Here is a 25,973-nt window from a genome sequence, read left to right as displayed (position 1 = left end):
AAATTATAAAGGAGCTACTTATGATGATTAACAAATGTTAGGTAAATTATATTCTAAAACTAAGTAACAGTAATAAAATTAACGTAACACTACTTAACTATGTAATGAGTGAATGCAGTAAAAATATAAAAATAGTAAACAAAATTACTTTTCACAAATTTAACCTTTGAACTAGTTTCATCAAATTAATGTTTAAAACATTAAAAATATTTTTTAGCCTAACCTGAAAGCTTTGTAGACAGGACGATACCAGCAGACGAAGGAGAATGGGGTGAAGAGGATGGCGTAGATCACACCAACACCGAATGTGCCAAACTGGTGGGTGTGCAGGAACAGCAGCAGGCCACCAAACACATTCAGGACCATCAGGCTGGAGTGGACTGGAACATACAAAACTGAAGTTATAGACAGGTCAATACAGGATTTGGTGAACAGATCGATATAACACGTGTCATATTCGTGGGTGTGCTGAGTGCCCCCAGCACCGTGCACCTTTCACCATGGTTGGCACTGCGGAGTGCCTCATGCACTTTGAATATTTCTTGTCCTCGATGTAGAAGGGCCGTTTGCTGCCATTATTATAGTCACTTATTATCACTAAACGTAAGGTAATAACACCACAGTACGCCCACAACCACACGAACACAATGCGAACCAGACCATCCACAGAGTTGCCACAGATGTTCTAAACACACACACAATACTAACACTGCCTCAACTGACCGACGGTCCCAGTTTAGTTTGGTCACGCAGCACTCTTGAGGCCTGGCAGCACTGTACAGGCTTGCGGCGCGGGCACTCATGAGTGCCGCCAGCAGTGAATGTGTAAATAATACTTCCAAGTAACAACTGATCTAGGGCTTCTTACAAAAAACCCACACCAGCACATTGATACTGCATCATAATTTTATTTTCTTGTATCTAGCTTGTAGTAAAGCATATTTCTCAGTGCGTTGTTTATCTCGTACTGTGTTGTTGTTTGAGGTTACGTTCTGAAGTGAAGTTGTTAATATTTCGTTGGTAAATCGTGTTTGGTAAATATTTTGTTGGGAGTCTAGCTCAGATAGTTGAGCCGTTCAGACGTGTTCTGCTACGTGTTACGTCAATTTCATTTACTTGGTATTTTCTGTCTACCCATAACTTTACAAGTACAAAAGATTTACATTAATAGTTAATGTTACTAATTTGTTAAATCATGGTCGCTAATTGTGGTGTTTACAACCTAGTCTGTGCTACTGACGGAAGTGAGGTTAGGTGTACTGCTTCACAATGTGATAGTATCTTCCATGCTAATTGTGCTAAAGATAGCCAGAAGAAGCTAAAACCCGATCTCAACTACAGACATGGAAATGTAAGAAATGTAAGGAAAGCACTATATCGAAAAAAGGTAATACTACCAGTCCAATTAATGAAGGAATAACAAGACTTCCTAACACAAGCCTTAAATAACCTACAAACACAAGTGTTTAACGCACTGGCGAAATCGAGTAGTGAAATGGTTGAGCTTACTAACTCCATGCAGTTCATGTCAGATAAAATGGACACAGCTAACTCTCTAATGCTTAAACTTAATAAAGAGTTTGCCGAAACTAAGAAAGAGAATGCTGAACTCCGTGCTGAAAACACCAAGCTTAAATCTGAGGTTATCGATCTTAGAGACAGTTAGTTCTCTTGAACAGTACTCCAGGAGGTGCAACATCGAAATAAGTGGCATTTCAGTAACTCCAAATGAAGATGCAACAACTATCGTAAAGGATGTCGGAGCAGTCCTAAGCCTAGAAGTGGAGGATGCCGATATTGCAGCTGCCCATAGGATTCCATCCTTCAAGAGGCACCGACCTTCATCGCTGATTGTCCAGTTTCTGAAGAAGAATGTGAAGGACCCTTGGTTAACCAAGGCTAGAGCAATCAAACCCTTGACAGCTGATAAGGTAAATAATGCTCTTCCTCGACAGACTGTCTATTTAAATGATCACCTGTCTCCGAAGAATAAAATATTTCTTGCTGATCTCAAAAAGAAAAGTAGGGAGTTGGGCTTTGCTTATGCTCGGAATAGGGATGGAAAATTCTTTGTCAGGAGGGCTGATGGCGATAAGTGTATTAAAATTAATACCTATGAGGATATTCTTAACCTGGGTCCTAGGTAAATGCACATATATGGGAGCTAAATAATATAAATACTCTGTAAGTTTTCATGTCCGTTTTTATTAAGTATATACTCAAGTTAATATTTCCTATAACATTGATAAGTGGTTTTAGTTTTGATATTCTGAATAGGCCTAAGCATAAATTCCTTGAATTTATACTTTGAATTTCTATAAGTCCGCTATAACTTACCTGAATGAATATAATGGATAAAAATAGTCAAGCACTCAGCCCAGGCATTACACTCACAAGTTATTTTGATTCCCAAGGGTCCGAGCATTGTTATAGTTTAATTTATGGTAATATTAGAAGTATACGAAAAAAATTTTGATAGTTTTATTTTAGAATTAAGTAAGATTAAAAAAAGGTGTTCGTTTATTGTTCTGAGTGAAATTTGGATAAGTTCCGATGAATTAGAATTATACAGTCTTCCTGATTACAACATGTTTGGATGCTGTAACAATAACTATAGAGCTGGTGGCGTTATGTGCTTTGTTGATAAAAGTATTACTTCCTGCCAAATGGAAACTGCATTGATATCAGCTGATTTACTTCTTTAAAATATTAAGATTAATAATCTATTATTTTTTAACCTATTATGCATATATAAACAAAATAACTATTCTGAGAAGGTCTATGTGGATAAATTGTCTCATATTTTAACTAACTTAAACAATAGCATATTGTATATAGGTGATATAAACTTAGACATTCTAGAAGATAACAGCTCAACTCGAAACTATCTCAGTATTATGGATAATAGTGGATTAATTTCACTTGTTAATGTTCAGACTAGAATTACTACCCATTCTAATACCTGTTTGGATCATACATTTGTTAGGAATAGACATTTAAATAATCTCAATGTTCCAGTTTTTGATATTGGGCTAACTGATCATTGTTTAATAGGCCTCAAGATTTATTCAAATAACACGATAAATATTAACGCGATCGTGTTATGAATATATCTTCTCTGAATAAGTTTGTTATTGATTACGAAATGGTAAGGTATAAATTGAGAGACATAGATAATGAAGATTTCTTTCAAACTGAAAACGTCAATTTAGCTTATGATAAATTTCGTGAGTACCTTACTGAAATTGTTGATGGCAGCAGATTGGACTCAACTAATAACAAAAAAATCAATAAGGCAAAAATACTTAGTCCATGGATTAATAAAAAATTATACTACTTATCTCAAAGAGAACAAAATTATACAAAATTGCTAAAAAGCGACCATACGATATACATTTTACAGCTTATTATAAACGTTTTTGTAAAAATTTGCAATTAGAGATAGACAAAACCAAAAATGAATTTTTCGCAAAGAAAATTAGTAATTGCAATGGAGATTTATCACAACAATGGAAAGTAATCAGTGGTCTATTTGGTGAGGCTCCAAAGAATTGTAAAAAAACTTAAAAATAAAAAGTCCGTTGGTATTGATGGCTTTAGTGTAGAATTGATTAGAAATATCATCGATTTGATTGCTCCTGTATTGATGTACATAATCAATTTGAGCTTCCAAAATACTCAAACAGAGCATTTGTAGTACCAATTCTTAAAAAATCAAATTTGTTGTAAATAAATAGTCAGAGGATTAATAATTAAGTTAATGTTTATTAATTAGCAAATATATACACATGAAGCACACCAACAATGTAACACGTGGAAGACGTACGGAAAAGAATAATAATATTTATCTATAACAGCTGTTGTAAAAGTTAGCGCATGTGCACGTTGATTTCTTTGCTGTCGTAGTGTGTGTCTGTGTGAACCACCAATACACGCGGGTATTGTCAATTATTTATAACACCCCTCCTCAATATCTGCGTGGATCGGTTACTTCAGACCCAAGGTCCCACAATGTTGCCAGTGTTTGATTGATGGTAGTGATTTCGTGAAAATATCGGCTACCATTTCGTCTGTCGGTATATGTTCCACCTTGATCTGTCCTTCTTGCACTTTCTCTCGGATGAAGTGATGACTAATGTCTATATGTTTTGTCCGGGGGTGAAACATAGCATTTTCTGACATCATTTTGGCACTCTGATTGTCGCAAAGAATTGTGCCGTCGATTGACTCCGTTGCTCCCAATTCAACCAGTAGACGATTCAGGAATATTGATTCCTTTGCAGCCTCGCCCAGAGCCATGTATTCGGCTTCGGCAGTTGATTGTGCCACTGTTTTTTGTTTTCTGGCTTGCCAGCTTATGGCTGCGCCGCCCAACAAGAAGGTGTATCCTGTGTATGACCTTCTGTCCAGTGTACATGCACCCCAATTCGCATCAGCGTAGCCTGTCAATTTTCCGATATTTCCATGAAAATGCAGGGAATGATTGGCTGTCCCTTTGAGGTATCTCAAAACCTTTTTAGCCGAGCCCCAGTGATGATCGGATGATTTGTCGTTGAATTGTGCGAGCACACTCACGGTGTATGCTATATCCGGCCTCGTACATACCGCCAAGTACATCAAGTACCAGCTCTTTGTACGGATGATTATTCGAAGATTTTCCTCGGTCTTCTGCTGTTCCCTCGATTTTTGTACTTGGATTCGCTGGTATTTCCACCGGGTTACAGGAATCCATTCCAAATTTCTTCAAAATTTCCAGAACGTATCCTCTTTGTCCCATTTTGATCCCGTTTTGTTGATCAATTTCGATGCCTAAGAAATATTTGGCTTCTCCAAGGTCTTTGATGCCTATATCTTTATTTATTTCATGTTTTACGTGATCCAGCAGCGCCTCATTGTCCGAAAATACCAACATATCATCTATCCAGACAGCAATTACGATGATATTATTTTTGTGCTTTGCAGTGAATAAACACGGGTCTGATACCGTCGGTTGCAATCCAATTTTTCTTAAAATTTTGGTTAAATGGTCGTACCACCTTTTCCCTGATTGCTTTAACCCGTAGATAGCCTTCTTCAAACTGCATACTTGGTTCTTTTTCTTCAATGCTTTCTGCATCTCCATAGCTGCTTTGTATGTCTTCGAATCACGTCTTTCAGTTCGTACGATGTCATTCACGGCCTCAGCTAGCCCCTCAGGCAGTTCCATGTACAGCTCTTCCTTGAGCTCACTGTTCAAATATGCCGTCTTGACATCCCAATGCTGAACTTTGGTATTCAACCCTGCTGCTAATGCCATCGCAGTTCTAATCGACTCGAATCTTGCCACCGGAGCAAATGTATCGTCGTAATCAAATCCTGGTCGTTGAGTAAACCCTCATGCGACGATGCGCGCCTTTCTGCGCTCGATTGTACCGTCTGGATTTAATTTATTCTTGAGTACAGTTCGTGTACCGATGACGTTCTTGTTTTCCGGCCTTGGCACTACTTTCCAAGTCCCATATTCGAGATGTGACTTCACCTCGTCCATGATAGCACGCTTCCACAGCTCAGCGTCATCTCCAGTTAATGCTTTATCTGTTTGCACGTCGGTATTGAACACTAACTCCTCGAAGATGTGCCTATCTTCATTGTAGCATCCATCAGAATCGCAGGAGTCTTTTTGCTCGCGGTGTCTCTTTCCAACTTGCACAAAGGATGATTCTAACGGCCTTTTCAAACTACGACCTTGCTCGTCATCAATGAATACGCCGTCGTTACCAGTATTCATATCTTTTCCGCGGCCTGATCCAGTGCTAGAGACACTTTCAGGTCTACGATACGTCCGTGGACGGCCTCGGCTGCCGGTCCGTATCTTAGGCGGTTTGCCGACTCCTTTTCCCCTGACGATGAAGATTTCCCCGTTTTCCTGCTCGTTGACGATTTCTTTTTCTTCTTCTTCTTCGAATTCAAGTGGGTCCAATTCGACCTTCGCGTAGATTATCTCTGGCTTGTCCTGAATTTTCGATTGCTGATTCTCAAAATTTTTATTTTTTATCGACTCTTCCAGTGGATCAACGTTGGCTCTCGATGACCCCATATTCTCGTCAAAACGTACATCTCGGGTCACGACCGTTTTTCCAGTATCCAGCCGCACTCTGTACGCTTTTGATTCCAGGTCGTATCCTATGAATCTACCTGCAGCAGCTCTCGGGTTCATTTTTCCAAGTCCGACTGTTTTATCTAACACGTACGCTCTCGAACCAAATATACGCATGTGTTTGAGGTCCGGCAACTTGCCATGCCAAATCTCGACGGGGTTTTTTCCACTGATACATGTACTTGGACAGCAATTCCTGATATAATTCGCCGTCGCAATGGCTTCAGCCCAAAATGATTCTGGCATCCCGGTCTCGATCAGCATGCATCTGGTTGTATCCAGCAGCGTTCGGTTCTTCCTCTCCGCTACACCGTTCTGCTCAGGTGTGTATGGCGCTGACAGTCTTCTCTGGATCCCCTCCTGCTTCAGGTACTCGTCGAAATCTCCATTTCGGTATTCCCGACCGTTGTCCGACTGTAAAAATTTAATTTTTCGGCCAGTAAATGTCTCAACAAAATTTTTATATTCTTTGAACTTACCGAGTACTTCGGATTTCTTCTTCAAGAAATACACCCCGCACCACGTACTGTAGTCATCGGCAAACGTCACCATGTACTTCGATCCGCCGTTGGAATTTGCCCTCATTGGCCCGCAAACGTCAGTATGTACAATTTCCAGTGGCACTCTACTCCTGTCAACCCTTTCTGTGAACGGTCTGGCAACCTGCTTATCGTGACAGCAAACGTCGCATACTGTTGCTTTGCCCTTGAACGACAAATTTATCCCGGTTGCCAGCTGCTCATCAAATAATTTATTGACTGCATCCATGTGTATATGCCCAAGTCTCCTGTGCCAAATTTTCGGTGAAATTTTTGCCCCTTTCCTAAAAGGTTTTTGACTTGACGTGTCCTCAGAATTTGCTTGCGCTCGCGTAACCACCTGTGCATGTTCAGTATTTTCTTCTCTTACAAAGTACAGGTCTCCCACTCTATCGGCGATAATCACGGTTTTGCCATCTGTATTACGTACCTCAGCTAATTTGTCATTGAAGATTACCGTATTACCTTTGTCAGTAATCTTCGATACCGACATCAGATTAGTTCTTAATTCCGGTACATACAGCGTGCTATGCAAGTTCGCGGTTGAAATAACTCCACCACTTACATTTATCTTGGCCACGCCCTTTATATTTGCAATTATCGATGCTTCTGTTGCTAACTTGAGCACCGAATCGCACGTCACCGTATCTTCAAGAATATCCTCGTCGCCGCACATGTGAGTTGTGCATCCACTATCCAAACACCACTTGGATTGGCTATGACCTTGAACATTGTTGACCTCTTCTCGGTTCAGTTCCGAGACGTAAAAATCCTGTGCTACCCTAGCACTTCCTTGTGTTGATCTTCCATCCTCCTTTTCGGGACAATTTTTGGCAAAATGGCCAACCTTGCCGCATTTGAAGCATTTTCCCTTGAAATTACCTTTTTCACCGCCGCCGCCACGTCTACCAAAATTACGTGTTCTGGATCTGGCCATGAATGCTTTGTCTTCGGCGTCTTGTGAATCGCCTACCCTGGCCAAACATTCATTTAAGATTTTTATCTTGAGCTCTTCCGGCTTTGGCAATTGATCACGACTCTCGATTACGCATCTAAAATTCTCAAAACTTGGTGGCAAACCGTGCAGTATCATAGTAGTTAACAAATCTTCATGAATCTCGATATCCATTTCCGCCAATTTGTCAACTATGTCGAAGAAGTTGTCCAGGTACTGGTGTATACTTTCCCCCTCCTTCACCTTGTGCACGAACAGCGACTTCAATAACGTGGCTTTTCTTGCCGGCTCTTTTGATGCGTAGATCGTTTCAAGTTTCAGCCACAGCTCACGAGTTGTCTTACAATTTTTAATATTTTTCAACTCTGATGGCGCCATCGCCAAAATGATGCTTGCCTGAGGTGATTGATATCCATCTTCCCACTTGACTACAGCGCTTTCATTTTCAACACTTTCTGCCGGTTTCTGGAGACTTCCATCGGCATACGGCCATAATTTCTTCTGAATCAGCAATGCCAGAATCTGAATTTTCCACGTGTCGTAATTGTCCTTCGACAGTGCTTGTATATTGCTACTTGTACCAGCCATCCTTTTTAGGTTATACAAACCACTTTTTAACACAACGTGATACACACACTTAATTTCACTTTTACTGACTTTTATTAACTTTTAATGCCCAACGCTATCACACAAACATTACTGGGCCCATAACCTGTTGTAAATAAATAGTCAGAGGATTAATAATTAAGTTAATGTTTATTAATTAGCAAATATATACACATGAAGCACACCGACAATGTAACACGTGGAAGACGTACGGAAAAGAATAATAATATTTAGCTATATCAGCTGTTGTAAATTTGGCGCATGCGCACGTTGATTTCTTTGCTGTCGTAGTGTGTGTCTGTGTGAACCACCAATACACGCGGGTATTGTCAATTATTTATAACAAAATTCAATAAAATTAGACAATTTAAGACCGATAAGCCTTTCAGTTTTCTCTAAAATTATTGAAAAGATTCTAATAATTCGTCAACAGGGTACAATAAGAATTCCTAAACTGAACAAAGAAATGTTTAGACATTCCTTCCATTACCTTGCTCCTAAATATTTTAATCAGATACCAATTTCTTTTAGGACTTGTAATTCATTTAAAACAAATTGTGCTAAATTGTTCAATTGGCTTTTGTTGCAGGAAGATGTTAAATTTTTAAATTATGTCCTCGGATAAAATGTAGTTCAGTTAGTTTAAAATGAACATGAATTTGTATATTTTCATATTATTATATTTATATATTTGTTATTTCATTATTTATTTGTTACATGTGTTAAATGATATTTTGTTGATTTGGTACGGTTATTGTTATTGTTAAGATTTTATTATTGTTATTGATGTGTTACTAGTAGTTTAATTGCTGTTATTCTGTGTTGAGTAATTAATATAATGAATACCGACATATATATTGTATATGATCCACAGTAAAATAAGTTAGTGCACTCAGTAACAAGAAGGAAGGAAAAGTTAGAATTGGATTAGCTTACCCAGATAGAGGTTAGTTACACACAACACAATACTTGTATCACTTGTATTAATTACCACACAATCACAACTATTAACTTTCACAACACAGCCGCTTGTGACAGTTTCAACAAAATATAGGAAAACACAATGTGGATAGGATAGTAAATTGTAAATGGATAGTTTAGTATTTATTTCTGATGAATTGTGTCACTGAGTATCCAGAATGATGCCGGCTAATGCATGACTGAGTCCGGCACATTTTGGACAAACCTCTGTCAGAGAGCAAAACTGAACTCTGCTCTCTGAACAGGTTGGGCAACCAATGAAAATAAAATCACTGTTGGCCGGCGTTATTCAACAATATTTGGATATTCATACAAACCTATCAGCTCTGGTTCACGTCGATAGTATTAAAAAATAAATAAAATAAAAAGAAAACACTAAAATTGTAGGCTCAATTTTAAATAACTATTTAAGTTACTGGACTCTAGATTAAGTGTCTTAATATTATTATTAAATTATATCACTGGCCTCACTACTGGTAATAGTGGTCAGTAAATTCAGAAAAAAGTTACTGTAAATTATACTTTGTAAATTATTGATAGAATAAAAAAAGAATTATTATATTAAATATTATATTATTTTAGTCTAAAGAATAGGTTGTAATCTTGTTTGTACAATTATGGATCGCTCAAGGTCCCCTTTAAGTGAGTATACCATAAGGAGAGTTGAAGAAGAATACCTTGATGAAAGTTTTGTGAGCGATGCAATTGTTTCTGAAGACGATTCAATTCAATTCAATTCAATTCTTTATTCAGTTTGTACATACATACAAGAATAGTGTCATATATGTAGAATAGTACATAAATTATGTATTTAACCTAAACTACAATTTAGTTAGCCTATTTTAAATCAAATAAATAAAAAATGACATTTCTTAGTTAAGATTATACTAAGTCCTATTATTTTACCAAAAAGCATCTCAAATATAAATATTTTATTGGGATTTAGGAAAAAAAACTCTTCCAATGAGTAGCAGGGGCGTTGCAGCAAATATTTCTTTAAAAAACACCGGAAGCCCTTTTCATAGATTTTGCTCTTTATATTTGTCGGCAGGTGATTTAAAAATTTAATGCCCATATAAGTGGCTTTCTTTTTGTAGAAACTAAGTTTGTGTTGGGGTAAATCTAGGTTGTTTCGGTGTCTAGTGTGATAAGAATGAATATTACTACGCGTATCTAGTTTGTCAAGATTACTTCCTACACACATAATGCACTCTAAAATGTATTGATCATATATTGTTGGGATTTCTAAAGTGGAAAATTTTTCTTTTACCGAGATTCTCTCTTCTAAATTTAGAATTGTTCTTAGTGCTTTTTTTTGAAGTATCAAAATTGTGTCTAGATTTTTTTTAGATGTTCCACCATAAATGGCCAACCCGTAAGCTAAATGAGAATGCACGTGTGCATAGTAGATTGACTTTAATGTCTCAGTGCTACACAGTAAAGACATGCGCCTCAAGATGTAGAGCCCTGATGAAATTTTGCTCGCTAAATATTTTATGTGACCATCCCAGCTAAGATTATTGTCCACATTAAGTCCTAAGAATTTGATACTATTAATTTTTTCAATTTTAGTTTGTTTAACTGAAATTGGTATTTCTAAAATATCTTTACTTTGTACAGTGGAAAATATCATTTGATTAGTCTTGCAGCCATTTAAAAATAGACTATTTCTTTGAAAATAAGTTTGAATGGTTTTTAATTGTTCTTTACAGGCTATTTCCAGATTTTCATAAGTTTTAGCAGTCACAATTAAGTTAGAATCATCAGCATATAAGATCAAATTACTTTTTGTACCATTAATGTTGTTTAAGATTGAGGGCATTCCTTGGATGTAGCATAAAAACAGCAATGGTCCCAAAATAGAACCCTGAGGTACTCCATGCTTGATTTTTAGTGTGCTAGATTTATGTTTTACTACTAGAGTATTTTGTTTTGACGTAATCTCAACATACTGGGATCTGTCCGAGAGGTATGATCTAAACCAGTTTAGAGAAAGGTTTGATAAACCCATGACTTTAAGTTTGTCAAGAAGGACTTGGTGAGAAATACTGTCAAACGCTTTTGACAGGTCCATGAAAACCCCTATGGACTTGTCCCCCTTGTCTATAGAATCTATTATAGTTTCCGTAAATTCTAGCAGAGCTGAAGTAATGGATTTACCTTTACGGAATCCATGCTGCTGCCTATCAAATAAATCATTGTTTTTTAGATGATCTACTAATCGACTGTACATAACTCGCTCATAAATTTTTGACAAAGAAGGTAAAACCGATACCGGACGATAATTATTCATTTTAAATTTTTCTCCCTTCTTAAAAATTGGTATTACTCTAGACACTTTTAAAACTTCAGGGAAATTTCCAGTTATAAGCGACGAGTTAATTAAATGAACTAAAGGCTTCAACAAGGACTTACCAACATACTTAATTAGTTTCAGCGGAACTTCGTCATGGCCCGACGATGATTTATTTTTTAATGATGAAATAATTCTATCTAATTCCTTTTCATCTACCGGATTACACCGAAAAGGGTTTTGTATAAGATTTTGATCTAGAACATTTGCACCTGAATGACTTGCGGACTGTGGTTCCTTAGCTGTATTTTGGATAGTAGTGACAGTTGTTTATTTGGGGATGATACTGACCACGATCCCGATTATGACCCTACTGCTGACTTAGACCAAGCTGGGTCAAGTAATCAATTACCTATTAGGCCTACGCAACAACCAGTTTTTGTAAATCCTGACTCGTTAGATGAGGAGTCTAGCCCTAGCATTAGTTACTTAAAAGTTGTATAAATCACTCATTATTAAAGATAATGATATGAATATTTTTGGTAATGATAATTTGGTTGAAAAATTAAATTTATAAATAGATTCTGGAGTTTTTTTAGGTAAGTGCATTTTTGATATTCATGAATTTAATTTTATAGTAACTTTTTTATTCTATGTTAATTAAGCAGAGTTTTCAAAGGAAAATAAAAAAATATGTTGATAGGTTATGAAATAATCAAAGTGTGAATTTTTTACTAAAACCTTGCAAAATTCCTTCAAAAGGGCTGGCACTTTTCAGTACACCCACTCAATAAATACTTGGCACTCAAAGGGTTAAATTACATCTGTGATATGAGACTGTGCTGTAGAAAGGAGCAGCGAACAACTATTTGAAAAGAGTACTCATACAACAGAATAATAGCAACCTGAGATGCCTGGCAGGACTTCGATTTCAGGAGAGTTGCAAATATATTTTTTTTTTATCCTCCTCATCCTCCTTTTTTTATCCCTTCATATCCCAAATGTAATCTACCATGAAATCAGCTCAGAACAGACATAGAGATCTACATTTATACAACACCTGTAATGTTTGAAATTTCAACTTGATCCCTCCAATATCTAAAAAAAGTCTTAAAAAACCCAGCAAATAAAGGAACACTTTACTTTAACCACCTTAGCTACTAGGACCTTCCTGAACTGAAAAAGAATGCCCAAACTGATGAAAAAGACATAATAAATTAATATATTTTTCTTATCGAACTGAATCCTCCAAGATCATGTCAATATAGAATATTTGTCTGTTGTCACTCACAAAGTTTACACTTATTCTTCATTCATATTCAAACCTACTGCGGAGACGTTTCTGTGTGCTTGAACAAAACCTGGCTTTTCGAATATTGTCTGGAAATGTATAAGCTATGGCACGATACTCACACATCCATAGGTAGTAGAGGTTACGCACGATGCCTTGAAACTCTGGCGGAATCTCCACATTGATGTCTTGATAGAAGCAAGGCTGGAGACCAAATATGTTGTTCTCTGGTAGAGGAGGCCAGTTGTTTCTTCTTACTGCAACAATTAAACCGATTATTATCAAAAACATTTTTCGGTGATCAAAGACGGACAAAAATATTTTACCTCAGTGAGAAAAATTAATAGAATTAACATGTTCTCCTACTTTTATGCACAATTTCACATGGAAACTCAATGATCAGGAGATACTCAATGATCAGGAGATACTCAATGATCAGGAGATACTCAATGATCAGGAGATACTCAATGATCAGGAGATACTCAATGATCAGGAGATACTCAATGAGAAATCTCAGTATCCTGATCAATTATTTGCAATATTTATAAAAGACAGGAAGTACAGGTAGGTTCACGATCATACCCTAAGCTTTCTAGAATTATGCACTTCATAGCAAAATTCTTGGCATTTGAAGCAAATATTTAAAATGCATTAAACAATTTATAGAATAAAATAAAATCACAAGAGCAACAGATAAACTGTCTACCCTATAGGCTCGTTTCTTTCTATTTTACAGTATAATAATATCAGTGTTCAGAACAAAGTCAAAGGCTGTTAAGTCTCAAGACTTCCATTCCGCAGTGAAGTTTTAAGTTTTATAGTTTGGAGATTTTAGGTTTTAACCACCAGATTTACACATTTTAAATATTTATATTGTTACATTTTTCATTGGGTTTGTAATTGTATACAGGGTGGCGCAAAAGTCACTGGACAGTTGGTTAAAACAAGGCTAGATTTATTTGAAATTATTTTTGATTACAAACAATACTTACAATTATTTTTTCTATTCAAATTGTTTTTCGTCTTCATTAATACATCTTTGAAGTCTTTCTGGAATACTGTTACATACTCTACGGCATAGTGTGGGATCATTGTCCAAATCATATAATGCGTCATGTATGTAATCTTTCAGTTCGTCAATAGTATTAGGCTTTCGAGAATCCTTGATTACTCCCCATAGGAAAAAATCCATTGGTGTGATATCTGGTGAACGTGGGGGCATGTCAATATCTGCCCCTCGACCAATAACTTTTCTTTGGAAACGTTCGTTTAAATAATCGCGAACGGCAGTGGCGTAATGTGGTGGAGCATCATCGTGTTGAAAGTAAAGTTCTTGAAAGTTTTCTGCAAATGTCATGAGTCCTGGTACCGCGTAATTCTGAAGCATATCCAAATATTTATCTCCTGTCACTGTTCCTTCAAAAAATATGGTCCAAGTACGCCAAATGATTATGCTGTTATTTTTTTCTTCTTTTAACCAACTGTCCAGTGAATTTTGCGCCACCCTGTATGTTATTTGTGTTTCTTGTTCAATCTGTGTTTTTTTATTTATTTTACCCTACAATGCTTTCTTATTTATTAAATAATTTTATACAACCAATCTCTATTTATACCAGTTATTAGTTTCTAAGTTCTTATGTCTTTCGCAATGTTCCTGTTAATTTTAAAATAAGTCTCCAAGTCTAAAATTGTTATTTTTTAAAGTATTACTGCCCAATAGTTTGACGAAGTCTATTGTAACTTGTTATGTTGCTTAATGACTAATAAAGACATCTTGAATCTTGGAGTACTCTATTATTTAACTACCAGTATATCCACGACGAAGCAAAAAGAAATTTCTATACATAACATAGCTACATTGGGAAGGATTGATTCAGTGTGAATATTGAGTTTAGATCCATTTCAACTACCGTTCAATGCAGTGTGTTTTGGGATCATATCTAAAACATCGTAATGCACTCAACTGTGCACCAGATGAGACAATGAGGATAACTCTTCATTTATATTACAGTGATTGCTGCTGAGTGTCTCTGATGTCAAAATGATGCAAGGAGTTCGTTTTGGATGTTTTCGTCACAAATAATTTTGGATTTCTTCTGACCAACGTTGTCCCAGATTTCAGATATCAAGTCTGTGACAGTGTCAGATGCTGCACTAGCAGAAGGTAGAATGGGGTTAAACTCAAAATTCACAGGCTGAGAAGGTTACAAATTTTTTATTGAACAATATTCTTCTAAAACATGGAACAATATTTTTTCTTTTTTATTGTGATGGGAGGATCTGACAGGACTCCAAATCCTTTCAAGATGGCCAAATTAAAAAGTACTCCTTTTGCTCTACATCCTCAACTACTCCGAAGGTGTCAGAACTTGTACTTACCGTTGTAGGGTGCATTTCTGAGCTCCTCTTCTCTCCTGGCCAGCTCTGCAGCTTTCCTCTCCAGCTCCTCCTGCCTGCGCTGTACAGTCACAACACATCAATCACACTGAATACGTGCAGACACTGATACCACGATTATTTCAAGATTCATTTATTTATGTCTAATTTTCCATTACAAAAAAAAAAAAAAAAAAAAAAAAAAAACACAAGAAATATTAATTCTGTCAACCAAAACAAAAGGGGACCAACCATAAACAATTTTTTGGTTAACACAATTACATCTAAAACTAATCTACGAGGGGGTACCCAACAGTTCCTGGAATAGCTCTTCTGTGGGCGGGGCTTGTGCAGTACAAATTTCTGCCACTAGGTGTCCGGTAGCACAACTCATCGAAATATCAGTGCCGTCTGGATTGTCGATCTGGCTTGTTCCGTTCTTCTGAAGTGAGTTTTTTTTGTTGCTTTGTGCTATTTTCCTTTTTTATGATGGCAAGTTTGAGTGAACAGTGTGCAGCAGTGAAATTTTGTTTCCTGCTCAGTAAAATGAAGTTGAAACTGTTGACAAATAACATTATAAAAAAGGAAAATAGCACAAAACAACAATTACAAAAACTGTCAGTACAGAAGAACAGAACAAGCCAGGTCAAGTGGCACTGAAATGGTGATGAGTTGCGCTACCGACACCTAGTGGCAAAAATTTGTACTGCACAAGCCCCGCCCACACAAGAACTATTCCAGGAACTGTTGGGTACCTCCTCATGTTAGAATGGGTGTATAAGGGATATGAATTATGTGAAAATTTTCTGCAAGTTATACTTTCGGAATGGTAACAGGATTGGGGAAGATGACCAATAGCGGTGGCATGATTAGGCAGGTACAGCAGTGGGCAATGACGCAGCATTGCACGGTGCATCAGCGGTTGATGAGGGAGGAGGAGATAAACTCACCTCAAGAACACGTTATTTGCGCAGCTATTTGCTACAACAATGCGTTACGCATGTGTATAAACTATTTTGCTTGGTTATTTATATACACATTATCATTGTTGGAACCATTTCGGTTGACCCAGGTTTCGGTAGACCCAGCTTTTGGTTGACCCAAGTTCTGTTAACTGGGGTTTAACTGTAATCCAATTCCACTTTAAACCCAGATTTAACTTAAAAACACTGAATGGTGAGTGGTCTCTAGAATAACATTAACACACGCCAATGCTTTTCAAAATTATGAGGATATTATACAGCCGAAATAGAGCTAGAGTTACCTTATAGTCAGTTTGAAAGAAAAAATTGGAGGAAACATCAAGTTCTTCACTTACTATTAAACAAAACCATAAATTCTGTATGAAGATTATTAGTACATTCAACCTCAGTAACATGCTTTCTTTAGACATTGTAATAAGAAATATTTGTTCTGCCAAAATCTTTCTTTGTCTTTTCCAGTGATATGTCATTGCAGTGCAACAATAACACTACAATATTATAAGGACCAGCCAATGCAAGGAGTAGAGTATGACTGACCACATTAATCAATATTTCCTGATTTGACTATAACCATCTGTGTCAAGACAACAAATGACTCACTGTTTGGTGAGTTAATATTGGAGTACTTTGTACAGTAGACCTGCATTAGGTACAGATTTCATGATCCATAAAAATGTTCCAAATTCCTTGACCAATGAAAACTAATTTAACCATTAAAGTTTAGTAAATTCCTTGTACTCCTTGCAAAATATAAAAGCTTTTGTATAAGAGTAAAATGACTTAGCTGATTTAAAATTCCACTCAATGAGCAACATTACATTTTGTTCTTTTGTATCGGATTTAGCACAATAATCACGACAACGTATGTATGAAAGTATATACAGCAAATACTTTTACAAAACTGAAAAGGATTAAAAAATGAAATGTTATACATTGTATAAACAATTTCTCATAGTATCACAGTCCCTGAACAAAACCTTAAAGTGTAACAAAGCTAAGCAGAATATTATAACTCTTCAGAATATTATAACATTTCATTTTTATAACTCTTTTAATTCTCTCATAGTACGACCTCCACCAAAACTAACATGGCTGGTGATCTATATCTTCCTTAAGAAAATTTGCTATATAAATTTCAGGAAAACCAGGTTGCATGCTTATACAACGCACGTTGGCTCTCAACTCTTGCAAATACTTAAAGAGTATTTTATGCAAACATCAAAATGCATTTTGGGAAGTATTTAGTGGAAAAATCAGTCTTTCATCAGTTTAAATCAAAGTTTTACATGATGTAAATTTAGAGCATTCTTGGCTACTATGAACTTAATTAATCATGTCTTAATACGGTTAAAATCAAAACCTACTTAGTATTATTGTTATCACAGCCAGATGATGATAACAGAAAAGCCATTTTGTGGTTGCAACTTTCCAGATTTGTAATCCATTGTTTCCAAGATTAAATGTTGATAAGTACTATCTAAATTACACATAACGTAGAAGTATCAAATTTTATACAATTAAATTTAAAATCTTAGTTTGTAAAGGTCACTATAGTTAGTCATTAATTTAGAATGATTTTTAAATTCTTTACATTTTCCTAAATCAAAGTCATACCTTACACATACGCACTTAATTTTAATCCCCCATGTCTACCCTAGATAATAAAGAACACATCTGTTAAGAAGTAGCTCTAATTTTTGCTACCAGGAATAGGTTTATCATGCTGTTACTTAACATAAATTTAATTAAAAGTAACTCAAAAGTTCCTCTCAAATTGTTTCATAAACATTACATTAAGACTGGTAGCAACGAATTTAACCATGGTTTGGCAAGAATAGTACGGTATTGACTTAGTTTGAATTGATCATTTATGGACAATTTAAAAGAAAATGATAAAAAATTTGTGGTAATAGATTAAACTGCCTTGAGTTTGTAATACTCAAGAGAATACTTAATCTATGAATACTTACGTCCAACTCAGCCTAGTGAAGCATGAACACAAAATCAGTGCATTAGATTATTATGTACATAGTGAAATATTTACTTATAAAAATAATTAAATATTTTCATAAGTAAATATGAAACAACATCTGGCTTAAAGTAATATGTTTTGAAAAATTATAACTTTTTCTTATGAGCAGACAATAAATCAACTCTACAGGAATATAATCTTTATTTTGCATACATCAGAATTCTTAACATTTATTATTAAAACTGAGTCACCTTTTTACTAGGATAACCTGTTATTGCAAAGATAAGTTTAAATTTGTTGTTGAAAACCTAATGTCTGCATTTTTTGTCAATATTTTAGAAGCCCTCCTGAAATTCTGTGCCAAAACATGTGTGAGATATGAAATTTTGTTTGGTTTTATAATCAGAGATAGTGCTTTTGTTTTTAAGAAAAAGTTGCATGGAGAATCTTGAGAAAAAGATATTGTTGGTATCACTAGGAGGGTTGAGGGTTTGGTTTTGAACAGTAAATATAAACAAAAACATTTTATGGAAACATGTCCGGCATAAAAAGGTAATGCAAAATCATATAACACCAAATTTACAATTAGAAAAATAAAGTTCTAACATAAGAGATCCAGTTTATAGCACCTGAAAAGTCAACTTCGTGATCAAATCAACAAACTTGCTGCTTGTATTTGGGCAACACACAAAAATCTGTGATCTCCAAGTTCAATTGATAGCCTTATTACAGACTATACTTCACTTGGTGTCTAGTTTTAATTTGAGACTTATTGTAATGTAAGTTTGACAGAAGCATAATGTAACAATCTACCTGGAACTCGGCAGCCGACAGCTGCTGCGGCTGTGTTTGCTGTGCGGTCTTGGTGTACGATGGCGGGGGGTTGATCTCCTGTGTGGGCTGCATGATGGCGGGCTGCGACGAGGGCTGGTAGGGCGGGTTGGCCGCACCTCTCACCGGCTGTAAATAACACCTCTGTTATCTACCGTAAACAGCAGGATATATACCAGGCAGTGCTGTGGATTCCGTTAACAGTGGTAGAACGTTCCCTCAGATTTGTGGTGATTTAATTAATACCAAAGTTTTGTTGAAAAAATAACATATAGAAAATGTCCATAATAAACACACTTTTTTTGTCATCCACTAAATTCATTACAATAAACCAAAGTCCAACCGCTTTACTCAAGTGAAGATATTCATGACTGTGTTTGATCACTTTCTTTACATAGAATTATGATGATGTTTATAAAGTGACTCATCATTTGAATGACCACCTCACTTGTAGAAATGATCTTCAGTCTGACCTCATTTCAAGTATAAAAAGCTGCACCAACGGTGTAACTAGGGCTTGGTTTGGGAGGGAGGGGTGAATTAGATTTAGTAGCACACCACACCGGATGGTAAGGAACAAATATGCATAAATCTAAACCGAAATAAATTTTAGATCCAATTAAATCATTTAATTGATGTAGTTTAAAACAAGTTAGATTTCAGTTACACACATTGTTTAGGGATTTTGGGCATTTCTGCCCCCCCCCCTTAGCTGTCACTGAGCTGCACTACCTGTATTGTTATGGAAGTAGGCTATCAGAATCAGAACTATCTTTACTCAATCACTTCACACAATGAATATGGATTGTGTCATGGTATGAAAACACAAGTTAATTAGGTATAAAACTGTGAAAACATGGCAATATATTAACTTAATATGTTTTTAAGAAAACTAAAACCTACACAGCAGGACTCACAATAAAACAATCTATTTATATAAATGTATACATATTTAAATATTAGAGAAAAAAACAAGCTGTAACTCCTGTTTAAACACAATTTGTTTCATAAAATTCAGAGAAGAAATACAGTGGTAAATTTATTAAATTATCTTTGGGTTTTAGTTTGAATATTTTATAGTTTTCTATTGACTTTAAACAATTTGGTAATGTATTATAAAACTGGGGTCTCATGCATTTTATTTTTTATTTTTTTTAAGACTTACTAATTATTTTCAGTTACAGCCATATTATTTTGATTTCTTGTGTTATATTGATGAATATTACTATTTAGTTCAATATAAATCACTCAAATCTTTACAGATATTATTGTTTCATAAATATATGCACCATAAAATGTAATGATTCTTAATTCTGGAAATTTATTTTTCACAGAATCATTTATAGAAGAATGTTTAGTTTTAGAAGAAAACGGATTGTTTTTTTTTCTGGATATTCAATATTGAGTTTAGATTTTTGGATGTGTGAGAAATACAGTGATATGAGAACATAAAATTTACAGAGTTTTGAAATTCTGTTTAGAGCATATAAACCAGAATTTAACTTTGAAATTGTGAAGTTTGTATGTTTGTTCCAATAGAGTAAACTGTCTAAAGTAAGACCCAACAATTTTACTTCTATTGTTTTATTGGGACTTGGTCCACTTGTAGGTTAGGGTGAATTTTATATCTGCATTGTCTAGTTTTGATCTCAATGTAATTGGTTTTATTTGGGTTTAATATTAAGTTGTTATTTTGGAAATGGTGTTTTAAATTTGATAAGCTGAACCAAGCAGACACTTCAATTTCATCTGTGGTTGATACACTATCTCTCAAAATTGCATCATCAGCATATAAGCATAATATTTCTGGTACTAGGATGTATTTTAAATAAAATATGAACAAAAATGGTCCTTATATGGATCCCTGAGGAACCCCAAAAGAAACTTCTTTTATTGTTGATGTATACTTAATATTGTTGCTATTTAAATAAACTATTTCAACAAATTGCTGTCTATTTTTTAAATGTGATTTAAACTAATATTATTTCTTCCAATGGACTCTAATAGAAGATAACTTATCTAGAAACCTAAAATGGCATACACTATCGAAAGCTCTGTGCAAATTCATAAATACTCCTATTATTTTTTCACTATTATCAATAGAGTTAATCACAGATCAAGGAATCCAGTGACAGCAATTATGATGGATCTAGTTCTCCTAAAACCATGGTGATTATTGTCAGGTAAGTTATTAATTTATAAATAATTAATTGTCTGACCAGACATTGCATGGTCATATATTTTTGAAATTATTAGAATCAGAGATATCGCATGATAATTTCATGGATCCAAAATCATTACCCTTTTGTAAAAAGGGGCTTAATTTTTGTTAACTATAATTTTTTTAGGAAATATTCCAGATAAGAACAGCGAATTTATCAAGAGCAGAAATGGTTCAACTCTCACCTTTTGGCAAAGGTAAATCTTCACTGGGCAGTCACTTATGACACAGTTTAAATGCTATCTATAATAAGAAGGAGCAGAGGAGTAAGTTACACTATTTAATTAAAAGTATTATTTTTCCAAACATTAGCTCATACTGCCAAGAGGTCCATACACCCAACAGGTGATATCACTTTTTGATCATATCCAACTTCAGTAGAAGTTGTTGTATATCAAATATAAAAAAGAGTTTCCCATTCCAATTCAATACATTTAACCCCAAATTCTTCACAAACTACAGCTATAAAACCTAAGTTATTCACATTTAGATATCAAAATACATAAGAAACCAGAAAATATACCACTTAATTTAACTTCCCAGGAAAGTACAGTTTAGTATTTTAGTTCACTCTTTGTCCAGGAACTGTACTGAAATCTTTTGCTACCTGTAAACTCGAAAACAAAGTGTTTTCTGACCCATGTTTATATAATAATGATATTTTTTCATTATTTTTAATAGCAGAATATGCAGTACAAGTTGGGGGAGAACTTCATAAATCATCAATTACAATTCCATAAAGAACCCCAAAATATTCCATATATGAACTGTTGTCTACAACCAGACAATAAAGAGGGTCACCAAACGTTGAATATTAAATAAAATGACAGAAATTTTAATATTTTGTTAACAGGCAATTAATTTTAACAGTCTCTTTATTGTTCAGTTTACAACATATTATTTCTGTAATTTATTTAGTATTCGACACTGCATCACTTAGTTACTTCTATCACAATTTGACAATGAAAAGTTTAGAGTTTCTGCATGGTTATGTCTAAAGTTGTATAGAAAAATCAAAATGTATACATTTTTATAATTTCTGGTGACCCATGACACTAGTGACTAAGTTGTTTTATCTACTTGTTACTCATTCTTGGCTACAAAGTCACACTTCGGCTCTCAACTTAAATGTTTAATGTGGAGATAGGCTATCAGTTAGTTCTCAATTTAGACTGTAACAACAAACAACTATCCTTTCACAAGTTTCAAACAACTATCCTTTCACAAGTTTTGTAGCAACTGACAGAGTACATTGTTAACCAACCAACACTGAACAATAATCATAAAAATACTAAATACGAATGACAAAAAAATAGTTCATATGAACATCTGTATACTGTGAAATTAAGAGAAATGTTTATACATTAGGCTATCCAATAAATTAAGAGTAACAGTTTAGCTCCAAAGATCAGTTCACAAAGTAGTGCTCTTATCTTATCACACCATAATTCTGACAGTTTTGCTATCAACTTGCCGCTTTGCTGTTTGATATTCAATGCCAAATTCACTGCGGCACAATGAAGCGAACTGAATTTAATTTTTGGCTGTTATTAACCAGGGTAACAATTCACAGTTCCAGAATTACTCCAAGTCAGATCTGATGGATAATTGTTTAGGCATTGTTGCGGGGCACAATAACAATATACTTGTCACTTCTGAAGCCCCCTGATCACCAGAAGAGTAATGCCCTCATTGCTGTAGTACCCAGTAAAACAATCACTGAAATCAACTGATGAAGGGGGAGGCTGAAGGTTATGACATCACTGTAGTTAAAATACTCCTCTGAAGGGAACATGCGTTTTTTTACTGAAGGCAGTAATTTGAAAGTAAAATTAAACCAGGGCAGAGAAGTGCCTTACTAAACAACTTGGTGAACAATAGTGTTCCAAGTTGACTCATAAGTGTCCAAAAAAAAACACTAAAATTCTCATGTTTTCAGAGTTTTTAAGTAAATCTTTTAAAAGTTTATGGTCAAATTGATTGATATGCCTTTACAACTTTACTACTATCCGACTGAATAAAAAGTTACTATACAATTGTAAACTAGTCTGTTAAGAAATTCAATAAGTCAATAAGTCTTAAGGATATCTTGTGAACTTGTCTTAATTTTACAAATTTTGTAAAAATTAGAAAATGATTGAAAGAGTGAAATGATTTATATTTTTAAACTATCACAAAGAATGAGCTAAGTGAACCTGTCTCAATTTGCAATGTTTAGATAAGGATTGAAAAAGTAAAATGATTGATATTTTTAAAACTACCATACAAAATGAGCTAACAATTCAAAATGCTCTGTGAATTGAAACATCAGTGGAACAAAACTAGAATATTGCCACCAAAAATTTGAGTAATTAATTTGATATGTCACTTTTTCCTACTGAAGAAAAGAACTGTACAACAATAAAACAGATAAGTAGGCTATAAAGATTGTTGTTACATAATATACATTGCAGTCGTTGGCATTTTTATTGCAGTAAACATGTTTACTGTAAAACGAACATATTTCAGAATTAATTTGTTATGAATTCTTTAATGGCTACTCATATAACTTATTAAAATATCAAATTTATTTTCAAAACAACAATAAATGGTACCACTGCATGATTACTATCTACAGTCTGTGTTTTATAAGCACAAATGTTTCAACTCCTAAAGTATGTTTGGAACTTGGAAAGAGGGCACAAAATTAATTGTTTTATGATGTAATTAAATATTCTAGATGGAAATGTGAAATAAAGTCTTTCACAGCCATCCATATTTTGGGTGAGATATGAGAATAAAAGTCTACAACAAGCGCCTTAAAGACAGGCATTTTTCTGTCGTAAAGCATAGGTTTAGTTCAGCTCTCTTACACGAATAACTTATCCAACATTGTCGAACATAACGATGTTGAGCAATTATCATTTAGTGCCATAAGTCGGATGAAAAACCTTTTGTTTTTGAAAATATTATGAAATTAATTCCATAAGTAAATAATCTAAAATTTGTTTATATTTTACTATAGAACAAAAATAATTTGTATGTTAAATTAAAAAAGATTGTTTATCTGGTGTTTATCAAGGTCAGAAGTTCTAATTCTTTAAAAGCACATTTACGTGACTATCTCAACTGTAGTTTTTAATTATTCTTATTAACTTTTTTGTAAGACAAAATTTTAAAGTTTGACTTATTTTATGAAATATTTACCATTGATTTATAGCACTTTTACACACGATAAACTTTGTTCACTTTTTGGATAAATGTTCAAACAAATTTTAAGTGACTATCTTTTGTAGAAATAAGATAGTGTTAATGTAAAGGTTGACGCTGCATCTAACTTGTAGGACAACTTAACAACATGTGCACTGTACAAGAAAACCTATGTGTGTGAAATCATATGTCCTGGTCATGTATATTTGATAGCAATATATTTAGTGTTTCCCAAAGCTACAAGGAGCTTTAATTATATAATATTTGAAACAATTGTAAACCAACTAATTAGCAGTTAGCAGATGCCTATTAAGGCCATCAGCCTTCGAAAGATTAAACTATCAACACCATTTATTTTCAAAATCTATCTACATAGTGGCTTAAATAAAATAAAATTATTGGAAATAATTTGTCCACAGACTGTCAAAACTATGCCTCAGTTCTTCATATTAGACAATAATACCAGTTACAAATGTCAAGATTACAATTATGTGATTATCTGCTAATTAATTTATGACTAATTAATTAAAAAGAGTAATTAACTGGTAGACGGTTGACTTCACATTTCTATTTGTGTCAAAATTGAATAAAGAATAGTTCTTGAAAGTATCTGTTCTCTTTTGCTTTTACTTAAATTTTCTGCACTAAATATTCACTCATGACTTAACATTGGCAATTTCATTCTTCACACCACATGTACATTTGTCTAGCAATCTCTAAAAGTTCTAACCATTTCTTCACTATTCCATCATTCTTCTTTTTCTCCACAAACTCAGATGGTCTAGGAAATTCAGTCACTTATACACCAGACACTAGGAACAATTACAGCATTTAAATGAAAGTCGGGGGATTATCAATTGGCATCGTCATGTTAACCCTTGAACCTACAGTTGATTTTCTCTAAACAAAAAAACTCTTTTGCATATTTAAAAATCTCTGTTTACTGTAAACCTACCTATAACTGACATTATTTTCCACAGTGAAATAGAGAATACTATGATGTATATATAACGCCATCCATAGTTTAAATATAAAATTGTTTTGTAGTTAACTCTTTTAGTGCCAGGAATTTTTTGAAATATATATTTTCTTAAAAACGTCCCGTTACTCAGACGTTGGCACTTAAAGGGTTAAAGTTATAAAAACTGGTTGTAAAATTTAAAAAAGGTGATGATGTACCTACTTATGAGAAATTTGTAATGTCAGTAAATTAAAAATTCCATGAAACATCTTAAACTTTGTGTAGTTTCTCAAAATGTGTAGTTATACATGGTTATAGAATTTCAGTTTCCTTTATTGGTACACTGATAATTAAACAGCTGTTAATTTTTGTGTTTCTAATACATCAAATGTCAGATTAAGGCAACATATTTACAAAATGGATACAACACTGGTCAATGTTAAAATTATTTACATTAACAGAAATAACTATTCACTATGACCTGTGAATCAAAATTTGAGTGAGGAAAAAAGCCAATTTAACTGTCCTACTGAGCAAACAACGCACAACATAGTGAATAAATTTGAGTAACTGGAAGCATTGGAGAGAGAATAAAGCCTGTATATATTTATTTTTTTGTAAATGTGCAAACATACGTAC

The 25,973-nt window shown here is 34.5% G+C and overlaps 1 protein-coding gene across 3 annotated transcripts in view; it reads right to left on the bottom strand.

Annotated features, from left to right (window-relative positions):
• LOC124366939 (secretory carrier-associated membrane protein 1-like) overlaps positions 1-25,973 on the bottom strand; it is a 57,968-nt gene that overhangs the window by 26,741 nt on the left and 5,254 nt on the right. For 2 of the 3 annotated variants that reach the window (XM_046823549.1, XM_046823548.1), the window contains exons 3-7: positions 18,946-19,092; positions 18,131-18,142; positions 15,181-15,259; positions 12,924-13,058; positions 224-380 (exon numbers count right to left, since the gene is read on the bottom strand). In XM_046823549.1, coding sequence (XP_046679505.1) covers positions 224-380; positions 12,924-13,058; positions 15,181-15,259; positions 18,131-18,142; positions 18,946-19,092 — 530 coding nt within the window. The remainder of the gene's footprint in view (positions 1-223; positions 381-12,923; positions 13,059-15,180; positions 15,260-18,130; positions 18,143-18,945; positions 19,093-25,973) is intronic. The other variant, XM_046823550.1, reaches the window with a different exon arrangement.

Source organism: Homalodisca vitripennis, chromosome 7 (assembly GCF_021130785.1).
Source record: "Homalodisca vitripennis isolate AUS2020 chromosome 7, UT_GWSS_2.1, whole genome shotgun sequence".
Lineage (NCBI taxonomy): Eukaryota > Metazoa > Arthropoda > Insecta > Hemiptera > Cicadellidae > Homalodisca > Homalodisca vitripennis.
Note: the sequence above shows the minus strand (reverse complement) of the source record. Positions and strands in the feature narration are given on the sequence as shown.